This window comes from Cervus canadensis, chromosome 24 (genome assembly GCF_019320065.1).
Source record: "Cervus canadensis isolate Bull #8, Minnesota chromosome 24, ASM1932006v1, whole genome shotgun sequence".
In the NCBI taxonomy this organism is placed as follows: Eukaryota; Metazoa; Chordata; class Mammalia; order Artiodactyla; family Cervidae; genus Cervus; species Cervus canadensis.
Window position 1 is genome coordinate 28,529,164 of NC_057409.1, and position 26,587 is coordinate 28,555,750.

At 44.4% G+C, this 26,587-nt stretch overlaps 1 protein-coding gene across 2 annotated transcripts; it reads right to left on the reverse strand.

Moving 5' to 3' along the window:
• Nucleotides 1–10,252: 10,252 nt before the first annotated feature.
• Nucleotides 10,253–25,022, reverse strand: LOC122426699 (C-X-C chemokine receptor type 2). Of its 2 annotated transcripts, none has more exons than XM_043445815.1 (3): nt 24,950–25,022; nt 18,700–18,775; nt 10,253–12,840 (listed from the first exon to the last, which is right to left on the reverse strand). In XM_043445815.1, the coding sequence occupies exon 3, from the start codon at nt 12,734–12,736 to the stop codon at nt 11,861–11,863; it is 876 nt and encodes a 291-aa protein (XP_043301750.1). In that variant the 5' UTR covers nt 12,737–12,840; nt 18,700–18,775; nt 24,950–25,022; the 3' UTR covers nt 10,253–11,860. The 2 variants fall into 2 exon arrangements, with proteins under 2 accessions (XP_043301750.1, XP_043301749.1); XM_043445814.1 differs by having other exon boundaries at nt 10,253–12,949; nt 24,950–25,021.
• Nucleotides 25,023–26,587: the final 1,565 nt, after the last annotated feature.

Here is a 26,587-nt window from a genome sequence, read left to right on the forward strand (position 1 = left end):
CAAAAAAAAAAAAGTTAGCTTAAGAATTAGAACTTCCAGAAAGCCTCCCCAGGCTGAGTTATGAGTCCCTCTCTACATGTTCACACAAGACCACTGCATGACTATCTCTAACGCTTATCACATTTGGGTTTTTTAATAGATTACTGGTCTATCTCAAACTACATCATGAGGTTGCTAAATCTATTCACCTCTCTCATTAGATTTGGAGGAAGAACTAGGTCTAAAATGAGGATAGATTCAGCTTTTAAATGAATGAATGGGACAGTCCATTATCCTTCATTTACCACCTGCGGATAATTTGGTGGACTGGATTCAGGTGTAAGATGGGAAAAAAGAAAATACCCCAATTGGCTGATTCTGATGGCAGCATGTTTCTCACTGTTCATTGGAGTCCCATGAGTTACTTGCCCTCAGGAAACTGCGTAATTTAGGGTTAGCTTTCTGCAAGTTTACAGGGTTGTGACTTCCTAGATGTAAACTGCCTAACTTGACTGAGTAGCTGATGCAAATAAATGAATGGCTAAAAGTGGAACCAATCAGATTTAGAACAGATTTGAAAAACATCACTACCTTTATACGACAGGCATGTCAATGGTGCTGTGTGTATTTTATATAAACACCAGTTAGGAACTCATTTGGACTTTAAATCAAAATTGCTATACATAAAGTTCAGTCCAAATTACTACATCCACAAAGTGGAACAAAATTAAAGAGTTACATAAATATTAATAGCTAACTTTTTTTTTGGCCAAGCTGTGTGACTTGTGGGATCCTAGTTCCCCGACCAAGGATTGAACCCGTGCTCTCCGCAGTGAAACCGCTGAGTCCAAACCACTGGACAGCTAAGGAATTCCCTAATAGCTAACATTTATTGAAAGCTTACTATAGTCTATTACTGGGTTAAGTGCTTTATATGTATTGACTAGCTAATTTAATTACTAGACTATCCTATGAGGTTGGTTCTTATTAATTACTTTTTAGTCCATTTTACAGAGGAAGAAACTGAGGCACAGAGTTAAACTAGAATTGGAATGTGCATTCGGGGATCTGACTCCAGGGCCTACACCCTCAACCACTCTGCTAAACCCCCTCAAGGTACAGTATGGTACCTCTCTTCCAATACTTATCTGTTAATGGTGGTTACTTAATTATGCCTTATTTCACCATGCTGTAGTGGAATTTTTCTTTTTTGTTTTTTAGAATTTTTCTTTTAAAATGTCTTTTAAATATCTTTTAAAATATCTTTTGTGTTCATTCTTTTAGGTTAAAAAAACTCTCTGTGCCTTACAAAAATCATGTTTGGAATTAAATTTCCTGCTTTTCTTACTAACATTGGCATAATAAAAAAAATTAACCTTTTGTAATCTGCTGGGTTAAAAAAATGTATCCCAAAGATGAATTACTTACAGAGATTTGCTGTGCAAAATAGTACCTAGAGGGCTTCCCCAGTGGCTCAGAGGTAAAAAATCCGCCTGCATTGCAGGAGACGTGGATTCAATCCCCGGGTCTGGAAGATCCCTGGGAGGAGGGCAAAGCAACCCACTCCAGCATTTTTGCCTGGAGAATCCCAGGGACAGAAAAACCTGCTGGGCTACAGTCCACGGGGTTGCAAAGGGTTGGACATGACTGGGCACATGGTGCCTATACTAAGCCATACGATATCATGCACTTAAATTTTTTTTTAAGCGGGTAGGTCTCAAATGTGTTCTCATCACAAACAGCAACAACAAAACCTCTGAAAACATTAAAAAAAATCAAGCCAAAGCAAAACAACAAAAAAGCAAAAGCACAAAGGGATTCAAGGAAACTTATGGAGGGGATGGATATGTTTAGTACCTTGATTATAAACACCTGCAGTTTTTTTTTGGATATGTCAGTTACACTTCAGCCAAACTGTTAAAAAAGTGAAAAAACAACACAAGACAAAAAACCTTCTCTGTGTGAGTGTAAGTCTTCTTGGCATTCAAATCTCTTGCAAGAAGCTTTAATCATGTTAATGTTTACCACTGAATAAGCTCCAAATGTTTACCTGCTTCACATGATGGATGGAAATAAGTGAATAAGTGACAGAGGAACTTTGAAACTGCCCTCTGAATCTTTCTCAAAAAATTTTTTCCTTTCTCCCTGAATCTTTATCTACAGGTTTGGAAGTAAAATATCATAGCACAGTCTTGAGTCCTGCCATTCATCCTGTGGGAATTAGGTTTCCCAGCAACTTGTGGGGAGGACTTCGCTCAGATGGTAAAGCGTCTGCCTACAATGCGGGAGACCTGGGTTTGATCCCTGGGTTGGGAAGATCCACTGAAGAAGGAAATAGCAACCCACTCCAGTACTTTTGCCTGGAGAATCCCATGGACGGAGAAGCCTGGTGGGCTATAGTCCACGGGGTCGCAAAGAGTGGGACATGACTGAGCGACTTCACTTTTCCCAACATGGCAAAGAGGAGAATGAATGCGGACTCTGGAGATCAGGGCCGAACACTGCCTCTGTCACTCACAGTTCAAGACCTTTGGCAAGAGTTCACCTGTTCTGGGCAACAAGGAGCTCACCTGAAAAAAGGGGAGGTCAGTCTAGAAGTGAATCTTTTAAGTTCCCTTCCATCCTAACAGTCTAGATTTAGGCAAAGCGTTTCAAGGCCACCACTGATAGATGGGCAGGTTTGACATGCACAGCCCTAAAGGAGTGCCAATTGCAGAGAGTACAATGTGACTAACACACTTATTGCATGTATATCTTAAGTGGAATTAGTAGAATCTTCCCATAAACTGATGGATTTTGTACAACCTTGACCCTGTTCCCTGGGAGCTGCTATGACACTGAGACCCTGGAAGCGTTTCGAAGCTCCCTGGGAGTCATGCTTTTCATTTTTGGCAGTTGAGCTGGATCCTTGGGCAAGGGAGTTAGGCAGGGGGCATGTGAGTGTGTGTGTGTGTGTGTGTGTGTGTGTGTGTGTCTGTGCTCAGTCATTCAATCGTGTCTGACTCTTTGCGACCCCACGGACTGTAATCTGCCAGGCTCCTCTCTCCATGGGATTTTCCAGGCAAGAATACTGGAGCGTGTTGCATTTCCTTCTCCAAGGGATCTTCCCAACCCAGGGATTGAAATTGTGTCTCCTGCATTGCAGGCGGATTCTTTATCATTGAGTCACCTGGGAAGCAAGAGGTATCGAAGTGCCATAGCCAACTGCATACTCTAGAAGTAAATCCCTTAGCACCATGCTGGATCTCCAAGCCAGTCCTCTAGAAATGCTAGCTGGTGGGAATTATTGCTCTGGTGGGAATAGAAAACAAACATGGGACAGGACACCTTGGGAGAATCAAGAGTTTGATCAAACTTCTGGGTAGCTTGGCACAGAGCCAGCTTTGCTAGGAAACCAACCCCATTGTTATGGCCAAGGGGACGTGTCTGACATCACACTTTGCAAGTCTCTGTTGAGAAATCAATGACGCATATGTCTTTTCTGGGAAGATGCTCATGGCTATGAAGCTGCTGAAGGAGGGGCCTTAGGTTGGGGCAGTGATGTCTGCACCTCCCTGCACCCCCTCCCCACCCCTACATCTGTCCCACCTTGGGCGGATGAAATGGTCAGGAGGAGACTCCCTGCAAGGCCACCTTGCTTTTGGCTAGAGGCTAGCTAAGGGGAGTTGTGGGGGTCTTAGAGACCAGAAGTGTACAAGGAGAGAGAGAGGAAGGAGAACACATATCTGGAAGGGAAAGAATCATCCTCACAGACAGTTTTAATTCCAACAGGACATGTCTCATCTCCAGTTTGAGCAGATTTGCCCCATGGATTCTGGGTCAATGGGTTTTAAAGTTGAATCTTTTTCTTAATAGCATGACTTTAATAAAATTTATTTTTTATTGAAGTAGTGATGATGTACAAGGTTGTGTTAATTTCTGCTATACAGCAAAGTGACTCAGTTACACACATGTATCTTTTAAAATCTTTTTTTCCATTAAGATTTATCACAGGATATTGAATATAGTACCTTGTGTCCAGTAGGAACTTGTGGTTTATCTGCTGTATATGTAATAGTTTCCATCTACTAACCTCAAACTCCCAGTCCTTCCCTCCCCCACAGTCCCTCCTTTTTGGTAACCACAAGTCTGTGAGTTTTTTTGGTTTTGTAGATAGGTTTATTTTCACCCAACTTTTAGATCCCACATATAAGTGATATCATATAGTATTTGTCTTTCTCTTTCTGACTTACTTCACTTGGTATGATAATCTCTAGGTGTATCGACATTGCTGAAAATGACTTTACTTCGTTCTTTTCCTATGTCTGAATAGTATTACACTGCATATATCACCACACCTTCTTTACCCACTCATCTGTTGACAGACAGGTTGTTTCCATGTCTCAGTTATCGTGAATAGCACTGCTATGAGCATGGTAGCACCCGTATCTTTTTCAATTATAGTTTTGTCTGGGTATGTACCCAGGAGTGGGATTGCTGGATCATATGGTAACTCTACTTTTGGTTTTCTGAGGAACCTCCATACTGTTCTTCATAGTGGCTGCACCAGTTTACATTCTCATCAACATAAACTTGAGTCTTGATCAGACTTACCTTAGCTGCAGATTCCCAGGGGCCCACCTTCACATTCCTTAGGCCTGGGACTGTCACCTTACCTTAACCATAAGCTGAATACCTTCTGTTTGTGCTTTCAGATCCACTCTCTGCCTTTTTCTACCACACTGTATGCCCTGGGATACTGACTTTAGTGGGTTCCCCATACTCTGATTTCTGAGCTTGTCTAATGGTAGCCCTGGTTGGAGATCTGTGGGCAAAACTACAAGTCAGGGCATTTATACTCCTAGCTCTCTTCCTTGGATACTGGGATTGACTCTTGTCAGACAGGCCTTATCATACAGCTTTCCTTCTGGGCTCCTGCAATAGCTCCCCTACCTCACTCCTTAGGCTTAGGGATAGTAACAGCTCCCAGTAGTTACTGGCCTTGGGGTGCTTGCACCATTGCTCATTACTTTCCCCAAATCCTTCCCACACTTTTGTTAAAGCTCTTTGTATTGAGTTCTCACAAGTTTGATGAAACTCTATCTCTTTGCCCAGTCCACTATGCCATCAGGTTCCTGCCAGGATGCTGATCCAGTCTGGGCTTGTCCATAAAGCTGCATTTTAAGCAAACAGCCCATTTTAAACATGGAGAGGGAAATTAGAAATACTGCTCCACTGGACTATAATGCTCCTTAGTTCTTTTTTGGCCCCTTAGTGTTTAACTTATTTGAGATGATAACTTTATCTCAAATGAAAGCATCAACTTAAGGTGATGTTTTTCAAAAAGCAGCTTTATCAGGAAATGAAGTTAAAAAAAAAAAAGACTAATACTGCTCAATGAGAAAATATAAAGGGACAGAAACAGGCACATCGACAAAGTTCAGCTTTTTTGTCCCTAAGGAGGCCTATATCCGTGCTTGCTAGCCCATGGGTCTCATCCATAAACACCAAGCCTCCGTTCCTTCGTTTCTGCAAAAACTCTGATCCAACCAAAGAAATTAGAACAATGCAAAGCCGTATGAATTAATCATGAATACGACTAAAGAGAATAAAGTTCTCTTTAACAAGAACTCCTTTGAACAGCTTGGTGTATTTCCTCCCAGATGTTTTTCTGAACACTTATAAAGCCATATAATTATAATGTTTTTACACAAATGGATAAACTGTTTACTACACATGCTGTTCTACTTTCCTTTTTCATTCAATATGGTTTTTTGAAGACCTTTCCATGTCCATTTATATACAACCAACACTTAGCATCACAGGGTATTGGTTCTAGGAACCCATCCCCTGCTCTTGGGTACCAAAATCCATAGATGTTTGAGTTCTTATATGAAACTTAATTAAATAGCATTGTCTTTGCATATAATCTCTGGGCATACTTTTGTATACTTTAAATTATCTCCAGACTCCTTGTAATACTTAACACAATGTAAATGCTATGAAAATATTTGTTAATGTATGGGACATTCATTTTTTGGCCTTTTGGAACTTTCTGGAATATTTTTTTCAAATGTTTTCAATCCATGGTTGTTTGAATCCACAGATGCAGGACCTGTGAATGTGGAGGGCTGACTGTAACTACATCATTATTTTTTAAGGTTTTTAAAAATAGTTTTATTGAAGTATAATTTGTTTAATATAAAATTCAGCTGCTTTAAGTACACAATATAATTATTTTTAGTAAATTAACAGAGTTATACAACTATTACCACAATCCAGACTTAGAATATTTCCATTGCCCCTAACAGAACCATAGTGTCTGTTTGCAATCATGCCCTGCTCCCACTCCCAGCCCCAGGCAATCACTCATCTGCTTTCTTCCTCTGTAGATTTACCTTTTCCAGACATTTTATGTCAATGGATTTGTACAATATGTGATCTTTTGTTCTGGTTTCTACCACTTAACATCATGTTTGTAACCTTATGTTTAAACAACTGTCATCAGTACAGCCCATGGTATGGATGGACCTTCACAGTTGAACTAGTCACTTCCCTACTGATAGACATTTAGGTTGTTTCTAAGCTTTGCATTTTATAAACAAAGCTGTAACAAATAGCTTGCATACATTTGTCCACTTATGTGGGTATTTCTATAGGGTGCATTTCTGGAAGTGTCATTCCTGGATCACAGGGTATGTACACTGAAGTATGTCTGATCAAATTACCTTCTCAAAAGGTTTCACCTCTTTACTCTCCTAGAAGTAGTGGATGATGATACTGTCTTCTACTCTGCTGAATCTGGACCCCAGAGCAATAGACACCTCCGCCCAACACCTTGTAGGGGCTCCTTGAAATGACTGGAGATGTCCGCTTGTGGTTTTGATGACTTTCTTCATAGCTTTTTCTTTTATTTTTAATGATTGAAAGTATTTTTATTGTGAACAGCTTGCAGAAAACTTATGTTTATAGTTTAAAGAATGAGAGTACAATGAACCCTAGGTGTCCAAGATCTAGGTAAAGAAAATTTGATCAGGACCCTCAAATACCCCAGTGTGCTCCTCTCTGATGGACTGAAACTTCAAAAAGCATAATCCAACCCTTTGTGGTAACCATTCCTTTTTCTCTAGAGTTCTATTCATAGGTAACCTATATTCATGCAAAAGATTTGAATGGAATCCACCTGCAATGTGGGAGACCTGGGTTTGATCTCTGGGGCTGGGAAGATCCCCTGGAGAAGGGAACACTAGTATTCTCATCTGGAGAATTCCAGGGGCAGAGGAGCCTAGTGGGCTGCAGTCCATGGGGGTCACAAAGAGTCCAACGTAACTGAGTGACTTTCACTTTTCACTTTCCTTTTAGTTCAGCTAGAACTACAGTTGCCTTCCTTGAATCATTCCAAGTTAGTGTTGGCCAGAAGCTGCATATTTCATGTGCTGGAAAGTCAGCGCTGCTGTGACGTCACTGGCACTTATCTTCGGCTGCTCTTGCTTTCGTGGTTGGCAGTGGGTCTGCAGCTCTGAGTGCTTCTGAGTGGAGTGTGCTGACCTTTGTCACGCTGTTGTTGTTCTGTCACTGAGTTGTATCTGACTCTTTGTGACCCCATGACTGTAGCCTGCCAGATTCCTCTGTCTATGGGGTTCTTCAGGCAAGAATACTGGAGTGGGTTGCCATTCCTTCTCCAGGGGATCTTCCCGGACTAGGGATCCAACCTGTGTCTCCTGCCTTGGCAGGCGAGTTCTTTACCGCTGAGTCACCTGGGAGGCGACCTTTGTGATGCAGACACCAACCGACACTCAGCAGGCGGGCCATCCACAGCCAGAGCTTGCCACTCATCTTTCAGTCTGTCCTTGCTCCTTGCGCCTTAACGTGCATCTTTCCTTCTCACCTGCCTGTCCTGTCACTTTCACGTCCCAGCACCAGAAGCAAAGTCAACAGCTACTCTAGACTACTGAGCCAGCTCCCAAGTGCTACAGTCAGATCCCTGTAACAAATCCCTTCTCCTTTTCAGAAATTCAGTTCTGCTGTTCTAAGTGAATCTTGTGTGACAGAGCGTGTGTCTCAATAGAAGGTTTAGTTTGGCCTGTCTTTGAACTTCGTATTGGTCTATGATTGCCTCTTAACTGTCCTGCTTGCCGGCATAGAATAGGGTAACCCCAGCTGAGTCTGCTTTCACACCTGTGCCCCAAGCCTCAGGTGGCCCTTACCTCTATCACAGGGTGGAGATTCCAAAGCCTAGTGCCAACACGGAGGAGTCCAGGCACTGAAGATGTAGACTGGCCCTGCGGCGTGACCCGAATGCTCTGAGAAGTTCAGTGTATTTATTTCCTGTTCCTTTGTAAGATGTTTTAAAATTTACCATTAGAAAAGCAAAATATCTGAAAAAATGAAGTGAACTAGGAATTTTCATTCCAATTCCATTACTATTTAGCCATGAGATTTCGGTCAATATGCTTTGCTTGGGCTTCAGGTTCCTCGTTTATGTATTGAAAGAGTCAGCCTCTCCATAGGGAGGGGGGTCTCTAAGTCTCCCCTGTCTTTGGTATTGTGTGATGGTGTGGTTTTCCATGTGCGCCTACATGTGATGTGTTTCAATGTGATTTGCAAACTGGAGGTGCTTCTTTGTATCACCCAAGAGAGGCTGGTGTCTGTCCTAATGTCATGAACGAGGGGATCCCATCTTGCAGAATCTGGGGCGGGATGGTGGTGGAGGAAGACATCATAAACACTGGGGACAGAGGAGAAAGACAGATGGTGTTAGTGTAAGTAGAGGAACATATATCTCTGGAAGCAAGAGGGCCAGCTTAGACTGAGCGGGCAGATCTAGGCAGAAAGCTACTGGGCCCTGACTCAAACCTGGAAACATCAGATGGAAGAAAGAAATCAGCAGGCCTTGGATTTGCCCGGTGCTAGTGATGGCTTGGTGGGTTGATTATTTACGCCAAGAGAGTCTTTACTTGTGTGTGAGAGTGTGAGTAAGATTCAGGGCTAAGTATTAACAGTTCACATAAGTCCAGCTCAGTCTCCATGTCATTGCTTCTGGGCTTATTTTATCCTCTTGTTTTCCTTGGAGAACCATGTTTCCTCCAGCCCTGGTTCCAGGACGAAAGAGCAGAGTTCCTGGAACCAGGGTGGCCTCCTCCCACCAACAGTCATCACAGGGAGCTGCCCACTTAGTCCACCTTGTCCAGTTAGGACACCACTGGTTCCTCCAGTAACTCGGGGCTTTGGTAAAAACACATTCCCTTGCCTTTCCCTCTTGCTGAATCAGAAGCTGTTCTGAAGGCTCAGCCAGAACAGCTAAGTCGTGCTTGATCCTGAGTTCAGCCCAGTACCTGGCAGAGTGAGCTTGGAACGGAGGGGTTATTGTTGGTGAATTAATCCTGCTTGCTGACTGCGAAAGGAAAAGCACGTTCCTGAGTTAGGAGTGGTGGTTACCTGTCCCTTGAGCACTTCAGCTCAGAGGTTTGTTTCTGCCTTGCTGGAGAGGCCTTGTGCCATAGCCAAGGCCACTCTCTCCTCCGTTTAATGGTCAGAGAGTTGTTAACGTGAAAGGGATCAGAACCTGGTAAAAGTGTGGTTTAGTTCCCCTTGCTTCCTTACTGGCTTAGCAGGCTGCTTGGAGCCAGAGCCCCTCCCACCCAAGACCTTTCAGAGTCAAGCCCTGTGAACAGGGGCTGTGGCAGTGTGAGGCTCAGTCTGTTTTGATTGCTGCTTTACCCAAAGCTCTGGAACAGTAGGCTCTTAATACCGTTGAAGAAATGAGTTCAATTGTTTGTTTTGTCTGGGTGACATAGTCATTTTCCCGTTCTGCATGAGTGTGGCGTTTTGTCAAACCTGAATGATGGGTGTGTATGTGTGTGTTTTGGGTGGGAGAGAGGAGAGAGTGAAGGGGAACTCAAAGTGGGAGTCGATGGCTGACCTCAGGAGAGCCCTCTGACTTTCGGCTACCCAATCCAGCTGATTTGGTAGACTTTCTAGGCAGTTCTAAGTCCCACCCTTGACACTGTTGACTACTGTTTCACCCAAGGAGATAAGACGCACAAGAAGATCCCAGGATACGTTTCCTTCTGTAATATGTGTTCAGCAGCTGGAGGCTTGGGCTGGGGAAGAAGAAGGAGGAAGTACCAGTCTCCATCTTGATTTTAGACCTTCTCTCCATGTACCCCATAAACAGCAAAAGGATTTATTTATTATAAAGACCCTCATTGAGGACCTCTGCTTACCCTTGCCCGACCTCTCTGTAGCACTTGGGATGCTTTTTGTTGCAAGTAATGAAATACCCAACTAAAAGTAATTTACACAAAATAGACATTTAATTATCTCACTTGAGAAGTTATAGGTAGGTGGTTCCAGTGTATCAAGTTTGCCTTTTTAGAACTAGATTTTTTTGTTTGTTTGTTTTTGATTGTGGCAAAATATACTAACATAAAATTTACCATTTTACCCTTTTTAAAATGTACAGCTTAGTGGCATTAAGTACATCCATGTTGTTGTTCAATGATCACCATTGTCCATCTCCAGAACCTTTACATCATCCCAAACTGAATCCTGGGCCCATTAAAGAATAATTCCCCACATTTCCCTTTTCCCTAGCCTCTGGTGTCTACGAAAGTCACTATTTTAGGTACTTCATATAACGGGAAACATAATATTTGTGTCTGGCTTTGACACACAAAAGTTTTAAACTTCGATGCAGTCCAATTAAACTATTTTTTCTTTGGTTAATTGTGCTTTTGGCATCATATCCAAGAAATCATTGCCAAATTCAACAACATGAAGCTTTCCCTCTATGGTTTCTTCTAAGAGTTTTATAGTTGTGGCTCTCATTTGAGGTCTTCGATCCATTTTGAGTTAATTTTTGTGCATGATGTAAGGTAAAGGTCCATTTCCATTCTGTGCACGTGGATATCTAATTTTCCCAGCACAGTTTGTTGAAGGACTGTCCTTTTCCCATTGAATAGTCTTGGCATCCTTGTTAAAAATCATTTGACTATTTATGGTGGGTTTAATTTGGGCTCTTTATTATCAGGTTCTTTTTATTGTTTGACTCCATCAGCCTAAGTGTGTTGGGTATACTTTTTGCCTCATTGTTACAAAGTGGCTGCCTCAACAGAACATATCCTACAACCATGTTCAAAGTCAAGAACCAAGCATATGTCACTCTCTCTCTTTCAAATCAGGAATATTTCCCAGGTATCTCCTGGTCCCAGCAGACTTCCTCTTAGAAAATGATGCACTGAAACCAGTTTGTACCAGATGGTGAAAGTTGATTATTACATTTTCTAGATTTTGTGAGCTCATTGCTAAATACCATCACCCTTGAAATTGGTTATGGTGGGAGTATTTACATATACCATGGCACATGGCAAATGCTACAAATTAAGATTTTTTCTCCCCAAGAGAGTGGTTTACCAGCACACTATTGCTTTTAAGTTTTACAAATCAGAACAAGATGATATGGCCACTCCTGTCTTAAGGGAATCTTGGAAAGAGAGTGTCTGTCATTTTCAGCCTCTCTCAAGGGAAGGGGACTTTGCTGGCCAACAAGGAAAGGGAGAGCTAGGCAAGTAACCAACGTTTTACATTAATGGTTCCCAATAGTGGGAACCTTTTGTAATCACTGAAAAGAATATCTTCAAAGGATATCTGCCACAAGATAGAGCACTGTGGGCTCAGTGGTAGGATGCACCAAGCTCTATCAGTTGACATGGCAATTACAGCAAGAGGTGGGGCCCAGGACAGGCTGTCTTATCCATGTGATGGGGGCCTAAGAGGGACATGGCCTCAGCAACTTCCTGTTGCCACAGTGGGGAGCTGCCCTGACACGGGACTGTGCCTGGCCAGAGGACATGGGGCTTGGGATGATGCTGAGGGGAAGCGAGGAGCCCACTGAGGGGTCTCAGAGGGTAGTAGATGTGTTCCCTGAAGAAGAGCCAACAAAGGAAGGCCTGCCGTCCTTGGCCAAGAACTCCTTGCTGATCAGGCCATGGATGGCCATGATCTTGAGGAGTCCATGGCGAAACTTCTGGCCAATGAAGACGTAGATGAGAGGATTGAGGCAGCTGTGCAGGAAGCCCAGGATCTCAGTGGCGTCCAGGGCCCGGCCAATGTCATTGCGGCGCTGACAGGTCTCGGGGATCACCTGGAGCCTCATGAGGGTGTCCATGACCAGGACCAGGTTGTAGGGCAGCCAGCAGAGCAGGAAGACGAGCACGACCGCAAAGATGACCCGCATGGCCCGGTGCTTCTGCCCCATCTGGGCTGAAAACAGCGTGCGCAGGGTGAGTCCGTAGCAGAACAGCATGACCAGCAGGGGCAGGAGGAAGCCAAAGGTCTGGGGCAGGACCCTCATCACCATCCGCCATTTCGTTGTATTGGCACCCAGGTCCTCGTAGCAGACTGCACTCGAATAGGGTGGGTGGATGGTCCTGCGGAAGATGAAGATGGGCAGGGCCAGGATCACAGATAGGGCCCAGATGCCTAAACATATGAACTTGACCCAGTGGCGCTTCTGGGTCAGCGTGCGTGTGGCATGGACAATGGCCAGGTAGCGGTCCATGCTGATGCAGGCCAGCAGTAGAATACCACTGTAGAAGTTGACTTCCTTCAGGAGTGAGACCACCTTGCACAGGGGTGTGCCGAAGATCCAGCCCTTTGCCTTGGAGGCGGCCCAGATAGGCAAGGTCATGGCGAAGAGCAGGTCAGCCATGGCCAGGTTCAGCAGGTAGACATCAGTGACAGAGCGACCGACCCGGCTGTATAAGATGACCAGCATCACCAGGGAGTTTCCCAGGAGGCTTAGCAGGAAGACCAGGGCATAGATGATGACCACAGCATGCTTATTGATATCCAGAGATTCTGGTCGACATGGGGAAGAGTCTGGTAGAATAGAGGGCAGGTCAGTATTGTAACTGTAATTGCCAAAATCTTCATCGCTGTAATTATCCCAGCTAAATGCTTCCATATTTGAAGTATATTTTGTTTCAGCCTAAAGAAGAGAGATCAGGGTTACTGCACAGTAAAATCTCCCCAGATTGAAGCCCAACAGCTTGTACATTTCAGATGGAATTCTTTGTGTTAGCTTGTATATTACACGGAAGTAACTTTCACTTAGAGGAGTCACTAAAGTTCTAAGGTTTTGGAGACACATTTAGAAAGAATGATTTCACAAAAAGCATGTAGTTTCTTTCAGCGTCAGAGAGGTTCTCATCACTTTCCATGACATTGCCCAAACCAATGTTGAAACTTCCCCTTGTAATCCCTACAGAACATGCTGTCTTGGATCCTTGGTGGTAAGCACTTGACTGTTGAAGCTGATTTTATTTTATTTTTTTTTCCATTTATTTTTATTAGTTGGAGGCTAATTACTTTACAATATTGTAGTGGTTTTTGCCATACACTGACATGAATCAGTCATGGATTTCCATGTGTTCCCCATCCCAATCCCCCCTCCCACCTCCCTCCCCATCCCATCCCTCTGGGTCTTCCCAGTGCACCAGACCTGAGCACTTGTCTCATGCATCCAACCTGGGCTGGTGATCTGTTTCACCCTTGATAGTATACTTGTTTCAATGCTGTTCTCTCAGAACATCCCACCCTCGCCTTCTCCCACAGAGTCTAAAAGTCTGTTCTGTACATCTGTGTCTTTTTTTCTGTTTTGCATATAGGGTTATCGTTACCATCTTTTTAAATCCATATATATGTGTTAGTATACTGTATTGGTCTTTATCTTTCTGGCTTACTTCACTCTGTATAATGGGCTCCAGTTTCATCCATCTCATTAGAACTGATTCAAATGAATTCTTTTTAATGGCTGAGTAATATTCCATAGTGTATATGTACCACAGCTTGAAGCTGATTTTAATGTCAGAAACAGGAGGTACTACTCATTTTTCAATCTGGGGAATTAAGCAGGCAATCTAAATGGGTTAGATCCCTAGAAAAAGATCAAAACTTGACTATAAAGCTAAGAGATGAATTCTTTTGTCCAACTTTCTGAAAGTTACTTTGGAAGAACTGCTCTGGTTGTTGGTGTGAATGTAAATTGGTATAGCCACTATGGAGAACAGTATGCAGGTTCCTTAAAAAGCTAAAAATGGAGCTACCATATGACCCTGAAATCCCACTTCTGGGCATGTATCTGGAGAAAAACATGATCCGAAAGGATACACGCACCCCAGTGTTCATTGTGGGACAGTTTATAATTGCTAAGACATGGAAGCAACTTAAATGTCCACCCACAGAGGAATGGATAAAGAAGTTGTGGTACATATATACAATGGAATATTACCTAAAGCCATTAAAAAGAATGAAATAATGCCATTTGCAAGAACATGAATGGACCTAGAGAGTGTCATACTGAGTAAAACAAGTCAGACAGAGAAGGAAAAATATCATATGATATCCCTTATATGTAGAAACAAAAATAAATGATATAAATGAACTTACTTACAAAAGAGTAAGAGACTCACAGACTTAGAAAATGAACTTATGGTTGCCAGGGTGGCGGGGAAGGGATAGTTAGGGACTTTCAGAAGGTCATATACACACACTGCTATATTTAAAATGGATAACCAACAGGGACCTACTGTATAGCACATGGAACTCTGCTCAATGTGGCAGCCTGGATGGGAGGGGAGTTTGGGGGAGAATGAATACACATGTATGTATGGCTGAGTTTCTTCTCTGTTCACTGAAACTATCACGGCATTATTAATCAGCTATTACCCCAATACAAAGTAAAAAGTTTAAAGTTTGGAAAAAAATAAAACAAAATGTTCTGGAAAAGCAATCTGAGTGGTAGCAGCATAGGCTTTCAGCATGCTCAAGCTAAAAGGAAATTGTACCACCCAGAGTTTTTCTTTTGATGTGGGAGGCTTCCCCTGGGAACACTTGTGTAGTTTGAAAAAATATATTAAAAATCATAAGCAGGTGAATGATTGATTTTCCCACATGGGTGGAAATGTAATGGATTGTCTTAGGAGCTCTGAGCAGGCATATTCTGCCATGCAGGGGTGAGCAGAGAAAGGTAGTATGTTCCCAGCATAAGGAGGAGGGCCAGCAGGAAGCAGAGAAGGCAGGTGGAGACATATGATCCTTGTTTGGGTGGCTTTCCAGTCCTGATGGAGATCCTTCCTGTGTTGCTCCGGATGCCTTCTTCCAAACCTGCCTCTCCAGCAACCCCCAACCCCACCGCAGACTATCCCTAGCTAACTTCTGTGGGCTCTGCCCTTGTTATGGGGGTAGCAGAGAACCTGCTGCAGGGGGAAGCTGCAGCCACTCTGGAATATTATCCCAGTTTTCCAAAAGGAAATAAACTAAAGTGACCAGCTACTGAATTAGCTTCCTTTTGAACCACAAACTGTATCACTATCATGTCCTTTCTTTGTAACAAGATATGGCCATCCTGTGTCTCTATGCCAGTCTGTAACCCACCTCAACATGGTACCCAGTGTTAAAGAGACGAACATAAAATAAGAAGGCTCAGGAACTACCTTATACTCACTAGCATGATCATAGTAAGGACTATAATGATGGTGATGGGATGTGGAGAAGTTGGACCCTTTATATACTGCTGGTGGAAATATAAAATGGTACAGTTGCTTTGGAAAACAGCTGTTAAGAAAGCTAAACACTGAGTTACCATATGATCCAGCAATTCCACTCCTATTATGCTCAAGAGAATTGAAAGCATATATTCCCCACAAAAACTTGTATGTGAATCTTCTCAGCAGCATGCAGCCAAAAAGTGGAAATAATTCAAATGTCGATCAACTGATAAATGGATATGCAAATGGTGGTATACAGGTACAAGGAATATTAATCAATCATAAAAAGTAATGAAGAACTGATACAGGCTACAACATGGGTGAACCTTGAAAACGTTATTCTAAGTGAAAACAGCCAGAGACAAAAGACTTCATGAATTTATTCTCATGACTGCATGGCCGCTGCCTAGCATCATGAGAGAGTATCTTATTGTACATTGCATGCTTGGGAAAAGATCAAAATTCAAAGAACAGTTTCTAGCTAAGGTGTATCACTTTTGCAGCATTGCAAAGATGAAAAATTATTAGTTGAACCATTGTAAGCTGGGGACTGTCTGTATACAAAACCCCGCTGAATTGTATACTGTAAATGGGTGAATTTTATCATGTGTGGATTATATCTCAAATACAACAGATGAATCAAAGGTGCGTAGAAAAGAATGTGTATGTGTGTGTAACAGAGTAACTTTGCTAAACAGCAGAGATTGGCACAACATTATAAATCAATTATGCTTCAATAAAAAAGAAAAAAGGTGTATTGGGCTTCCCTGGTGGCTCAGTGATGAAGGATCTGCCTGCCAATGCAGGAGATGTGGGTTCAATCCCTGGGTTGGGAAGATCCCCTGGAGAAGGAAATGGCAACCCACTCCAGTATTCTTGCCTGGGAAATCCCATGGACAGAGGAGTCTGGCGGGCTACAGTCCATGGGGGTCTCAAGAGTTGGACACGACTTAGCTAATAAACAACAACAACACCATAGGTGTAAAAGAAATAGAAATATTAAATCAGTAATATCATCCTCCTCCTCATCAACATGAAAGTCCTAGGAAGCTTTCCTCTTTAGCAGAAGAAACTGTTACTGTCAAGCATACATAGCAACGAAAAAGGAAGAATGAGGTTAGGAGAAAGTAGAAAAACAATGCCTCTTTCCTCTAGAGTGAAAGAATTCTTAACTTTCACTTTCCTGAGATGGTATCCCTCCGCTAAGTGATTGGGGCCAGATAAATTGCCTTCTCAGAACACAGAGATCACAAATAGAGCCGAATAAGTCAGTTCATGAACCTAAAAGATGTGATGATAAAGATGGGGCCCTGCCTGGCCAGGAGACAGGGACAGTAGTGAGAGAGGTGACTAGTATAGCTGGCTCAGCCAGTGTTGCTTGCAAAACCTGCGAGAAACCACTGACTCTGCCATCCCAAGGTCAAGACCAAGTTTTCTCAGAAGCCCGGAGTAATGAAATCACAAAGTGGGTCACTTCTGGGAGCTGATGATCAGAGATACTCTTCAGGGAACACATGACCTAAGAGAAGACCCACCTTTGAGAGTGGTGACGGATGCAGAGAGCGTGTGCCCTTAGAGGGGAGAACCCAACATTTACAAGCAACAGCTGACAGAAGGCAGAGGTGGGGCAGCCACAGAAACTGCCTCTCTCAGAAGCAGTATCAACAGCCAAGCATGTGTCACAGTCAAGTCCTCATTCCGGATAATCCAGTGTTCAACCGTGCAGGAGATGGGCTGGAGGTGTATGGGCGAGCTCCCATTCCTAGACACGAAGGCTCAGCCTCAGGGACCAGGGGGTGACCACGCAAGTCAGGACAGAAGGTAGAGAACTCAGAAATGGGAACCAGGCCAGGGCAATGACCTCCAGCCACGGGAGGCTGGGGGAGGGGAATGTTTTGTTGTTGTTTGTTTGTTTTTTAGTTTACCGGTCTCTGGTGAGGCTGTTTGACAGTTGAAGGGAGAAGCATATTTGAGATCCGATTTGTGCCTTGCAGGTACATGGTCTTGCTCGGCAGTTACAGACAGACAGGCATAGCAAGGCTCAGAAACCAGCTTTTGGTCACAGAGCCTCTCAGTGCTGCGGCCAGAATTGCAACTAGGTGTAAATGACTTCACATGCTATTTTCAGTCCACAGATCTGCTTCTTAAAAAAAAAAAAAATCACAACTCAATGTATCAAATACAGTGGTGGACTTCTCTGGGGGTCCAGTGGTTAAGAACCCACCAGCCAATGCAGGGAACGCAGGTTCGATCCCTAGTCCAGGAAGATCCCACATGCCCTTCAGCAACTAACTAAGCCTGTGCGTCACAGCTATTGAAGCCCGTGAGCCTACAGCCCGTGCTCTGCATCAAGAGTAGCCACCGCAATGGAAAGCTCCTGCAACTAGAGAACAGCCCCCACTCGCTACAACCCAGTGCAGCCAACAATGAAAATAAATAAATGAATTTGCAAAAAAACATAGTTGTAAAATGATTTCTTGAGATATCCTGAATTTAACCTGGCTATAGTTCCCTCCGATTGTTTGATGTTTCGTGCATTGCTTTCTTTGCTATTCCTTAGACCCAGGATGAAAAAAACAACCTTCACAGGAAATAATAAACCAAATGTCCTTGAATTCACTGGCTTCCTGCTGGTAGCCACCCAATTATGTCCTTGGTAACCAAACAGGACAGTCCCTCACTGAGTGAAACCGCCAGCCCCCTAGTGACTCCATGGAAAGCATGATTCTAATTTATTTCACAAAAGTTTTATACTTAGAAGAGCCCAAATACTTAAGGCAATCTTTTTAACAGCAGCAACACAATAATAACGCAACAAAGTCCAGGTTGTTTGAATACAATTCCAGTATTCTTTCTAGAAATAGAATCTACACATATTTGGGTTTAATATGGGGAAGGAGGGCCTCACTAGGATCTGGCTCAGACTCAATTATAGCCAAGGCAGGGAGAGCTGGCTGGGAGCAGGAAGAGAAGAGGGTGGGCAGTGAGTTGCCCTAGGTGCTTGTTGGAGCGAGGGGTATGGAAGAGGAACAGAGGCTCTCCCTTTGAGGACAGTGTGGTCTAAGGAGAGAATGGAGAGACTGAGAGGTGTGGGGATAGATGGAGGGGGAAAATGGAGCCTGGGTGTCAAGGGGGACAGAGAACAGAGAGGTGTCTGGAAGGTTGGAGGGGTGGGTGTTTCAAGACTTACCATGATTCTGGGCTTGTCACCTGTGGGACACCTCCAGGAAAGGCAGATGTGTCTGACTGAAGAAAGGGCGGCGGTGCTGAGAACACAGTGAGGAAGTAAGTGGTGGATTATATTGCTCAATTCTGGGGTGGAGCCCCTGAGGGTGCGGGATGCTTCTGATAGTTTGAATAATTAATTCCCAGGTCAGCTCTTTGACAACTAGTCGTCATTTTATGAACTGGAAGAGTTCATTTTGGGAAGGGGTTTCCTAGCCAATCTTTCTATTTCCCAGATGAAGAAACTGAGGCCCACCCAAAGGAAGTAGTTGGCCCGGCATGGCACAGATTTCTCGTCTTTGCCTTGAGCTCAGCAGCCCTGAGCTCTTTCAGCTGCTCTGCCTGTTTCTCCCTGCATTCCAGCTGTGTCGGGCTTCCCATGCTTCCCACCCAGCAGTTCTATGGCTCTTCAACATGTTTCCCATCTTAAAGGGAACAGCTCTTGAAGGCACCAGGAATGGAGCTTTAGCCTTTGGCACGTCTGGTGGTTTTCTTCCCTGGCCTCTCATCTCCACCCCCCACACCCCCGGTGTTCTTAAATCCTCATAAATTCCTTCTCCACACCACGCCCCTTTGAGAACTTCCACCCCCACATGGGTGCCCCATTCACCTCTTCTTGTCTTTCACCTCACTCCCCAGTCATCCTCTCTGACCATGCTCATCTCTTAGGGCATTGCTATTTTTTCTTGGTTTGTCCACTTGGAATTGGGTCAGTAGTAGCTACTAACTTTGGAACTGAGACCATCTCATTTGGAAAGAAAGACATTTGGTAAGGGTTAAAATCCCACCCAAGTTCAAATACATTTTTGAAAACAGATGACACCAAGCATATGTTTTGTCGCATTTGCTATTGATAACAACTGGAAGGATAAATTCAGGTGGAGCTGTGAACCTTAATTCACCACACCCTCCCAAGTCCTTACCCTTACAGTGATTGATACCCCAGGCCCTCTGGTACTTGTTATCCTGGCCTCTTGCCCCAGGCATCCCAGGGCCCACAGGGTACTCAGAGCCTGTGGAAAACTCATCTTAACTGCCTACCCCTAGGAAAGAACCTTTGAGTATTTTAACCATTCAGCAAACATTCCCTGTCACCTTTAATTTACTATGCTGGAGAACCCAGAGACTCCTGGTCAGGTGATGGTAAACCCAGACAGAGACCCAGGACTTGTGGAGAGAGGCCGTGAGTGCAGCAGTGAAGAACTCTGCTAGCCTAGCTGCTCTGGACAAGCAACTTTTCCTTTCAGATTTTCAGTTTGCTCATCTGTAAAATGAGACTCATTTCAGGCTCAGTGGTAGACTCTGACTCACCAGGTTGAGCTGAGGTTGAAAGGAAGCATTACCTATAAAACACTTAAGACACATATAAAGCACAGGGCTGGCATTTACTACTGGTATTATTATTACTGAAATAGTTGATCATCTAAAAGCACGGGGTCTTTCCCGCTACATTGCCAAGCAAGAGAAGGCAGAGGGTCTGCTTTCCGGGCTGACTTCCAGGTAGATCTTAATTTGTTTTAACCTGAAATAACAGTCGTCACTTTAGCTCTAATGATGAGTGCCTGTGAGGGCCTAGCATCCAAGAAAAGTGCTTTTCAGAATCTGTATAATTTAATCTTCACAACAGCTGCGTGAGATGTGCATTTTCTGAATGAGGAAACCGAGACTGTGAAGTTAGGCAACTTACCTAGAGTGACGCAGATGAACTGAGTTTTAAGCAGTTTTTAAGACTTTTTTTTTTAACCTGACCTCAAATCTGGCATTCTGTCCACGCAATGAGGGAGTGGATCCCAGCCTTAGGTTTCTGAGCTCCTGTAAGTACCTCTCTGTTCCAGACAACTGGATGTAGAAAGGAGAGTCCAGATCTGACATTTCCCAACCAGTCTACTTCTTTCTTTTTTTCTTTTTGCCATACCGTGAGATTGTGGAATTTTAGTTTCCTGACCAGGAATTGAACCCAGGCCCTCAGCAATGAGAGCATGGAGTGCTAACCACTGAGCTGCCAGGGAATTCCCAGAGAAGCAGCCTACTTCTCAATTTTCATTAGACTGATTTCATTTCCACTGAGCCCACCGCAGGCCTACAGATGGTGGGGTGAATTCAGAACTGTTTTCCAGACCTGGTTCTGCTGTTAATGATCAGGGTGAGCTTGGACAAGTCATTTCTCTCTGGGCCTCCATGTGGTCCCCTGGAAAACGAGGAGGTTAGTCACATATGGCTACTTAAAATTAAATTAATTAAAATAAATTAAAAATTTAGTTTTTCATTTCAAGTGTTCAGTGGCCACATGTGACTCAGCTCAGTTCAGTCGCTCAGTTGTGTCCGACTCTTTGTGACCCCATGAACTGCAGCACGCCAGGCCTCCTTGTCCATCACCAACTCCCGGAGTCCACCCAAACCCATGTCCATTGAGTTGGTGATGCCATCCAACCATCTCATCCTCTGTCATCCCCTTTTCCTCCTGCCCTCAATCTTTCCCAGCATCTGGGTCTTTTCAAATGAGTCAGCTCTTTGCATCAGGTGCCCAAAGTATTGGAATTTCAGCTTCAACATCAGTCCTTCCAATGAACACCCAGGACTGATCTCCTTTAGGATGGACTGGTTGGATCTCCTTGCAGTCCAAGGGACTCTCAAGAATCTTCTCCAACACCACAGTTCAAAAGCATCAATTCTCCGGTGCTCAGCTTTCTTTCTAGTCTAACTCTCACATCCATACATGACCACTGGAAAAACCATAGTCTTGACTAGACAGATCTTTGTTGACAAAGTAATGTCTCTGCTTTTGCTACTATATTGGATTGTGCAGATGTCCTGTAGGACATTTCTATTACTGTAGGAGGTTCATTTGTACTGAGCTGCCTTAGTGAAGACTCAAATATTTTGTTTCTGCAATTCATCACTTCAGTTCCCAGGGGACTCACAGGAAGAGACTGAAGTTTCCAAGTTCTTTCTATCAGAATATGTCCTCAGCTGCCCGAAGGCCAAACTGCTCACCCACCTGGTGTTGTCGCTACTGCTGCTGCTATTGGAATAGCCACCGATGCCTCCATGGTGACCCAGGTCTTGGTAGCTGTCAGGGATGTTAGACAGGAGAAAGCAGCTTCTGTGTGGAAACTTCTGACCCAGGGCTGCCGAGGGGGAAGTTGAGGAGGCCTACCAGGGGAGGTGTCCCCAGAGAGGATCAACGAGGTCTGTCCTGGGACTCTGACTGCAGGTCAATGCTCTATCCAGCAATTCTGTAATAGCACTGGGACGTTTCACACCTTCCTGGCTAATGGTTTCTAGAGGAGTCTGAAGGTGGTGGTTTGCCTAGTCCATCTCTGTCTCATTTTCAAAATATGCCTTCTTCTTTACAAGGGAGATGCAAGCAACCCCAGCGCCCAGCTGACACATGTGCTGAATTTATGTGTACACTTTCTTCCTTCCTTTTAGGGGCATGATGAGAAGTACCCTTTCTTCTCCTTCTTTTGAATTCCTGCACCTGCCCATGGGATCCACTGCCTCTCATAATCTTGAGGGTCTTGCCTCCTGTTCCCTCTGCCTCTCTTTCCTGGAACCACCTCTTTTCCTGAACTTGCATATGTCTTTCTCCCCCTTTCTGACTTCTAGGACTCCTTCAGCTGCTTCTCCCCCTGGGAGAAGTATTTGCCTCCATTTCAAAGGCAAACTTCTTGAAAACACAGCGAGCAGCTGCTGTATCCACTTCATCAACTTCTTGTTCACTGCTCAACCTACTGCAACCAGCTTCCTTCCCACTGTGCTGCGGAAACAGCTTTTGCCAAGGTTCCCAATAACCTAGAGTTGCTAAACCCAGTAAACCCTTCTCTTAAATAAAGCTGTTTTAATATTATAAAAATAAAATGGGCGTATTGTAACAAATACAGGTGATGCAAGAGCATGTAAAGTGAGATTGGATTCCTTTCCATCCCTCTGTTCACCTGTATCTTGTGTAAAGGTGTATCACCTGTATCTTTCTGGACTTTTCCCCATGCATAGTTAAAATAGTGTTAAACTAGTTATATTGTTTTTCACTTTAACAAAGTATCATGTTCCTATTTCACATCAGTCCATATAGATCCATCTTATTCTTTTCAGTGATGACATCATGGTCCATGGCAAGGATGTAACATGATTTATTTGGTAATTACCTTATAGATGAATGAAGCCCTCGTGACACAGTGGTAAAAAAAAATCTGCCTGCAATGCAGGAGACCTGGGTTCGATCCCTGGGTCAGGAAGATCTCCTGGAGAAGGAAATGGAAACCCACTCCAGGATTCTTTCCTGGAGAATTCCATGGACAGAGGAGCCTGTCAGGGGTTGCAGAGTCAGATATGACTGAGCTACTAACACTTATAGGTAAATATTTAGGTTCATTATTATGAGTATCTTTGGATGTAGGTCTTTGGGAATTTGTATGTTTCAGTAGCTTAAGTACAATTTTGCTGGGTCATAACTGTGCATGTTTAAATGTTCATAAATACTTCTCATCGTTCCTCAAAAGACTGTTCCAGTGTGCTCTCCTATTATCATGCACTCTCCTATTACCTACTAACAGGTCCTATATAAGGACCTGTTACCCTATCCACTCATACTGTCTCATAATTGTCAATTATGGTAAAATATTTTCTCCCAACCTGCTGTATGCTTTTAAACTTTATTTATGGTGAAATGGATACTGTTCAAGTCTTATCTGATCTCTGCAACATTTCACCCCACCGACTCCATTCTTCTTTTATTTCTCTGAGAAACTCTTTTGGTCTCATTTGTTGCTTTGTTTCTTGATTCATTCCTCAAATATGGATGTTCCTTGGACTCCACCTTGGTCCCTGTCTCTCCCTGCTCTCCCTAAACCAGCCCACCTACCTCCTTGGCTTCAGCCCCTATCCAGTCTGGGTCAGTGTCTCCCACACCTATAGTTCTCAGCTTCTCTTCTAAGCTTCTCTCTAAGCTCAAATTCTTACATGTAACCACTTCCTGAAATCTACCCTGAGGTCCCACAGATGCTGCAAACTCAACATGTAGAAAACTGATCTCTGGAGAAATGGCAACCCACTCCAGTATTCTTGCCTGAGAAATCTCATGGACAGAGGAGCCTGGTGGGCTATGCAGTCCATGGCATTGCAGAGTCGGACACAACTTAGCAACTGAACAATACCACACAAGCAGGCACATTGTAATTTAGGGAAATAGTTTTTGATGGAAATATGGCATAAAATGGAGAGTGAAGTGACCTAGCAATATGGAATACAGGGTTTTGTAAGAAATTAACATTTGTGTATAGAATAATAGTTGCAAATATTCAAACAATAAAGTCCGTGGCTAAAGGAAAAAAAAAAAAAACAACTGGTCTCTGAATTCCCTGACATTGGTGCCCCCGCTCCTTAATGGGGGAACGGGCACGCCCCTCAGGCTCACCTTGCTCCTCCTCTCTACCAAGGCCATCTCTCTGACATCTTTCTGTATTATCTCCTCCTCAATGTCTTCATTGATGATGTTAGGCCCTGCTTTATTCTCTCGCCTAAGCTACTGGATTCATCGTGGGACGCCTCTGAATTTCAGAGCAAATTTGTCTGAGTTAGGATCCCAGCAATGTCAGTGGCTGTAGACCTTGGGCAAGTTGTTGTGTCCTACTGGCCTCAGTTTCATCATCTGTGAAATGGGGATAATTAGAGCACTTACCACATAGGGTTTTCATGTGAATTAAATGAGTCTATATTTACAAAACATTTAGAATGGCGCTTGGCACTGTTGGTTCCTGCTGCTGCTGCTACCACCATGACCAAATCACTAGTTTCATAATTGTTCTCTGCCTTAAGTCTTCCCCCCTCAATCCATCCTCCACTCTCTGTCAGAACCATTTGCCTCAAATGTGAGTTTGATCACCTTCTTTCCCTCTTACAACCCTTCAGGGACCCCTGTTGCCCTCAGTCAGTGTCAAATTCCTGACCTGGGCACCTGGTGCCCCTGCCTCTGATGCTTCTCCTGCCTTATTTCTAGCCATGCCCTCTGGAATACTTAACTCTGGCCACAGGGAACAACTCGCAGTTCCCCCACTACGGCTGCTCTGGTTCCTCTTGGGCTTTGGCACACAGTTCCTGTTCCCTCTTCCCCACCTTCCTGGGCCGGCCAGCCTTCTCTCCTTTCCAGTTCAGCCCTGATGTCACCTCCACGCTCTGCCACCCCTCTCTGCGCTTCTCTGAATCCCCGGGCTTACCTCTACAATGGCATCAATTTCAGGGATTTATGATCATCAGTTTGACTGCTTCCTCCTCCACGCTGCGAGGTTCTTGAAAGAAGGATTTATATGTATATGAAATTTTGTCTCCCCAAAGCTATCCCACACAGTTTGGCACATCTAGGTGCTTGATATCGTTTTGTTGAGCACCGAATAAACTGACAGAGTGAGAAAACTGATGTATGTTGGTGCATTCGAGTGATATATGATTTAAAGAAATAATTATGTCACCCAAATTTCCCAGGGCACCCCCAGCCTGTGAGCACAAACGAAGTCACATCAACAGTGATAGCCCAGATTGCACTGGCTCAGACCCGTGTGTTCCTACAGGGCTTATTCCCAGTAGACTGCTCCCCAGGAATATGGGGGAATCTGTTGGAGGCATCCCCTAGGTGTGCCTCTGGTGCTACTGGGCTAGACCTGTGCCCTGGGCTCTTTTCTGGTGGACTGGTGCCCTCACAGTGCCATGCCCTGGGATGGACTATGGTGACCCTTGTGGAATCTGGCTGGAGGGTCCCCGGGGTCTAACAAGCTTCCCAGCATCTTTGTGGAGTTTCTGTACTCTCTGTTGGACTTGGTGGGGACTCTTTGGGGGGCAGTGTTGAGCTAGAGGCTGGTCTTCAGCATTGCCCTTCCATCTCTCCCAAATAAGGGAAGGCAGTCAAGCTCCCCCATACCTGGCCCCTGATTTCCTCCTGAGCTCTCTTCCCAGAGCATCTTGCCTCCTCTTAAAACATAGGCTTCTGCTGGGTTCCCTCTCCCCCACCAGTTCATCAGGTAGGTCTGAGCTCCTCACTAGAGGTGCTACTAGAATATGATGTCTTCTGCTATAATAAGAACTGGCCCTAATAAAAGTATCTGAGCAAGTCTAGCCTCCAGGAAGGGACCACTGTCCTTTAGGGCAGGGGTGATCCTATTGCCCCGTTTGCTCCTATAGCCCCAGCTCTGCCCCTCACTCCCTCCATTCCCTGCCCTCCCCACCCCCCGCGCCAACCTTGCTGCTGCCCCTGTTAAGGAGAAGTTCTCACCAGCTCTCCAGGGCAGGAACTGCTGTTGCAAAATTCTTCCTCCCTGAGATGGTAATGGGATGCAATCTGGGCGGCCCTGACCCCGAGAGGCGGTCCGCAGGCTCTGGTCTGAGCCACAGGGTTGCTCAACCACTGCAGAGGCTTTGGCAGTCTGCTTGAGGCAGAGGGGCCAGGAGTAGCATGCCTCTTTGAGATTGTCAAGTCTGCCCTATAGCCCAAGTAGGGCAGCTAATCACCTAGCCACAGAACGGGGTCCACACCTCTTCTGAAACAGCGTTCTCAGAAGTACCATAACTGGATGACCACTGTGTGTAGGCCTAGTCGCTCAGTCATGTCAGACTCTTTGCGACCTCATGGACTATAGCCCACCAGGCTCCTTTGTCCATTGGGTTCTCTAGGCAAGAAGGCTGGAGTGTGCTGCCATTCCCTTTCCAGGGGATCTTCCTGACCCAGGGGTCGAAGCTGGGTCTCCTGCATTGCAGATGGGTTCTTTACTGTTTGAGGCACCAGGGAACTCCTACTGAGTAACCATAATTCGGGAAAGACTTCTTGAGCAGGCAGGGGATACGATCTCATACCATGGAGCTAC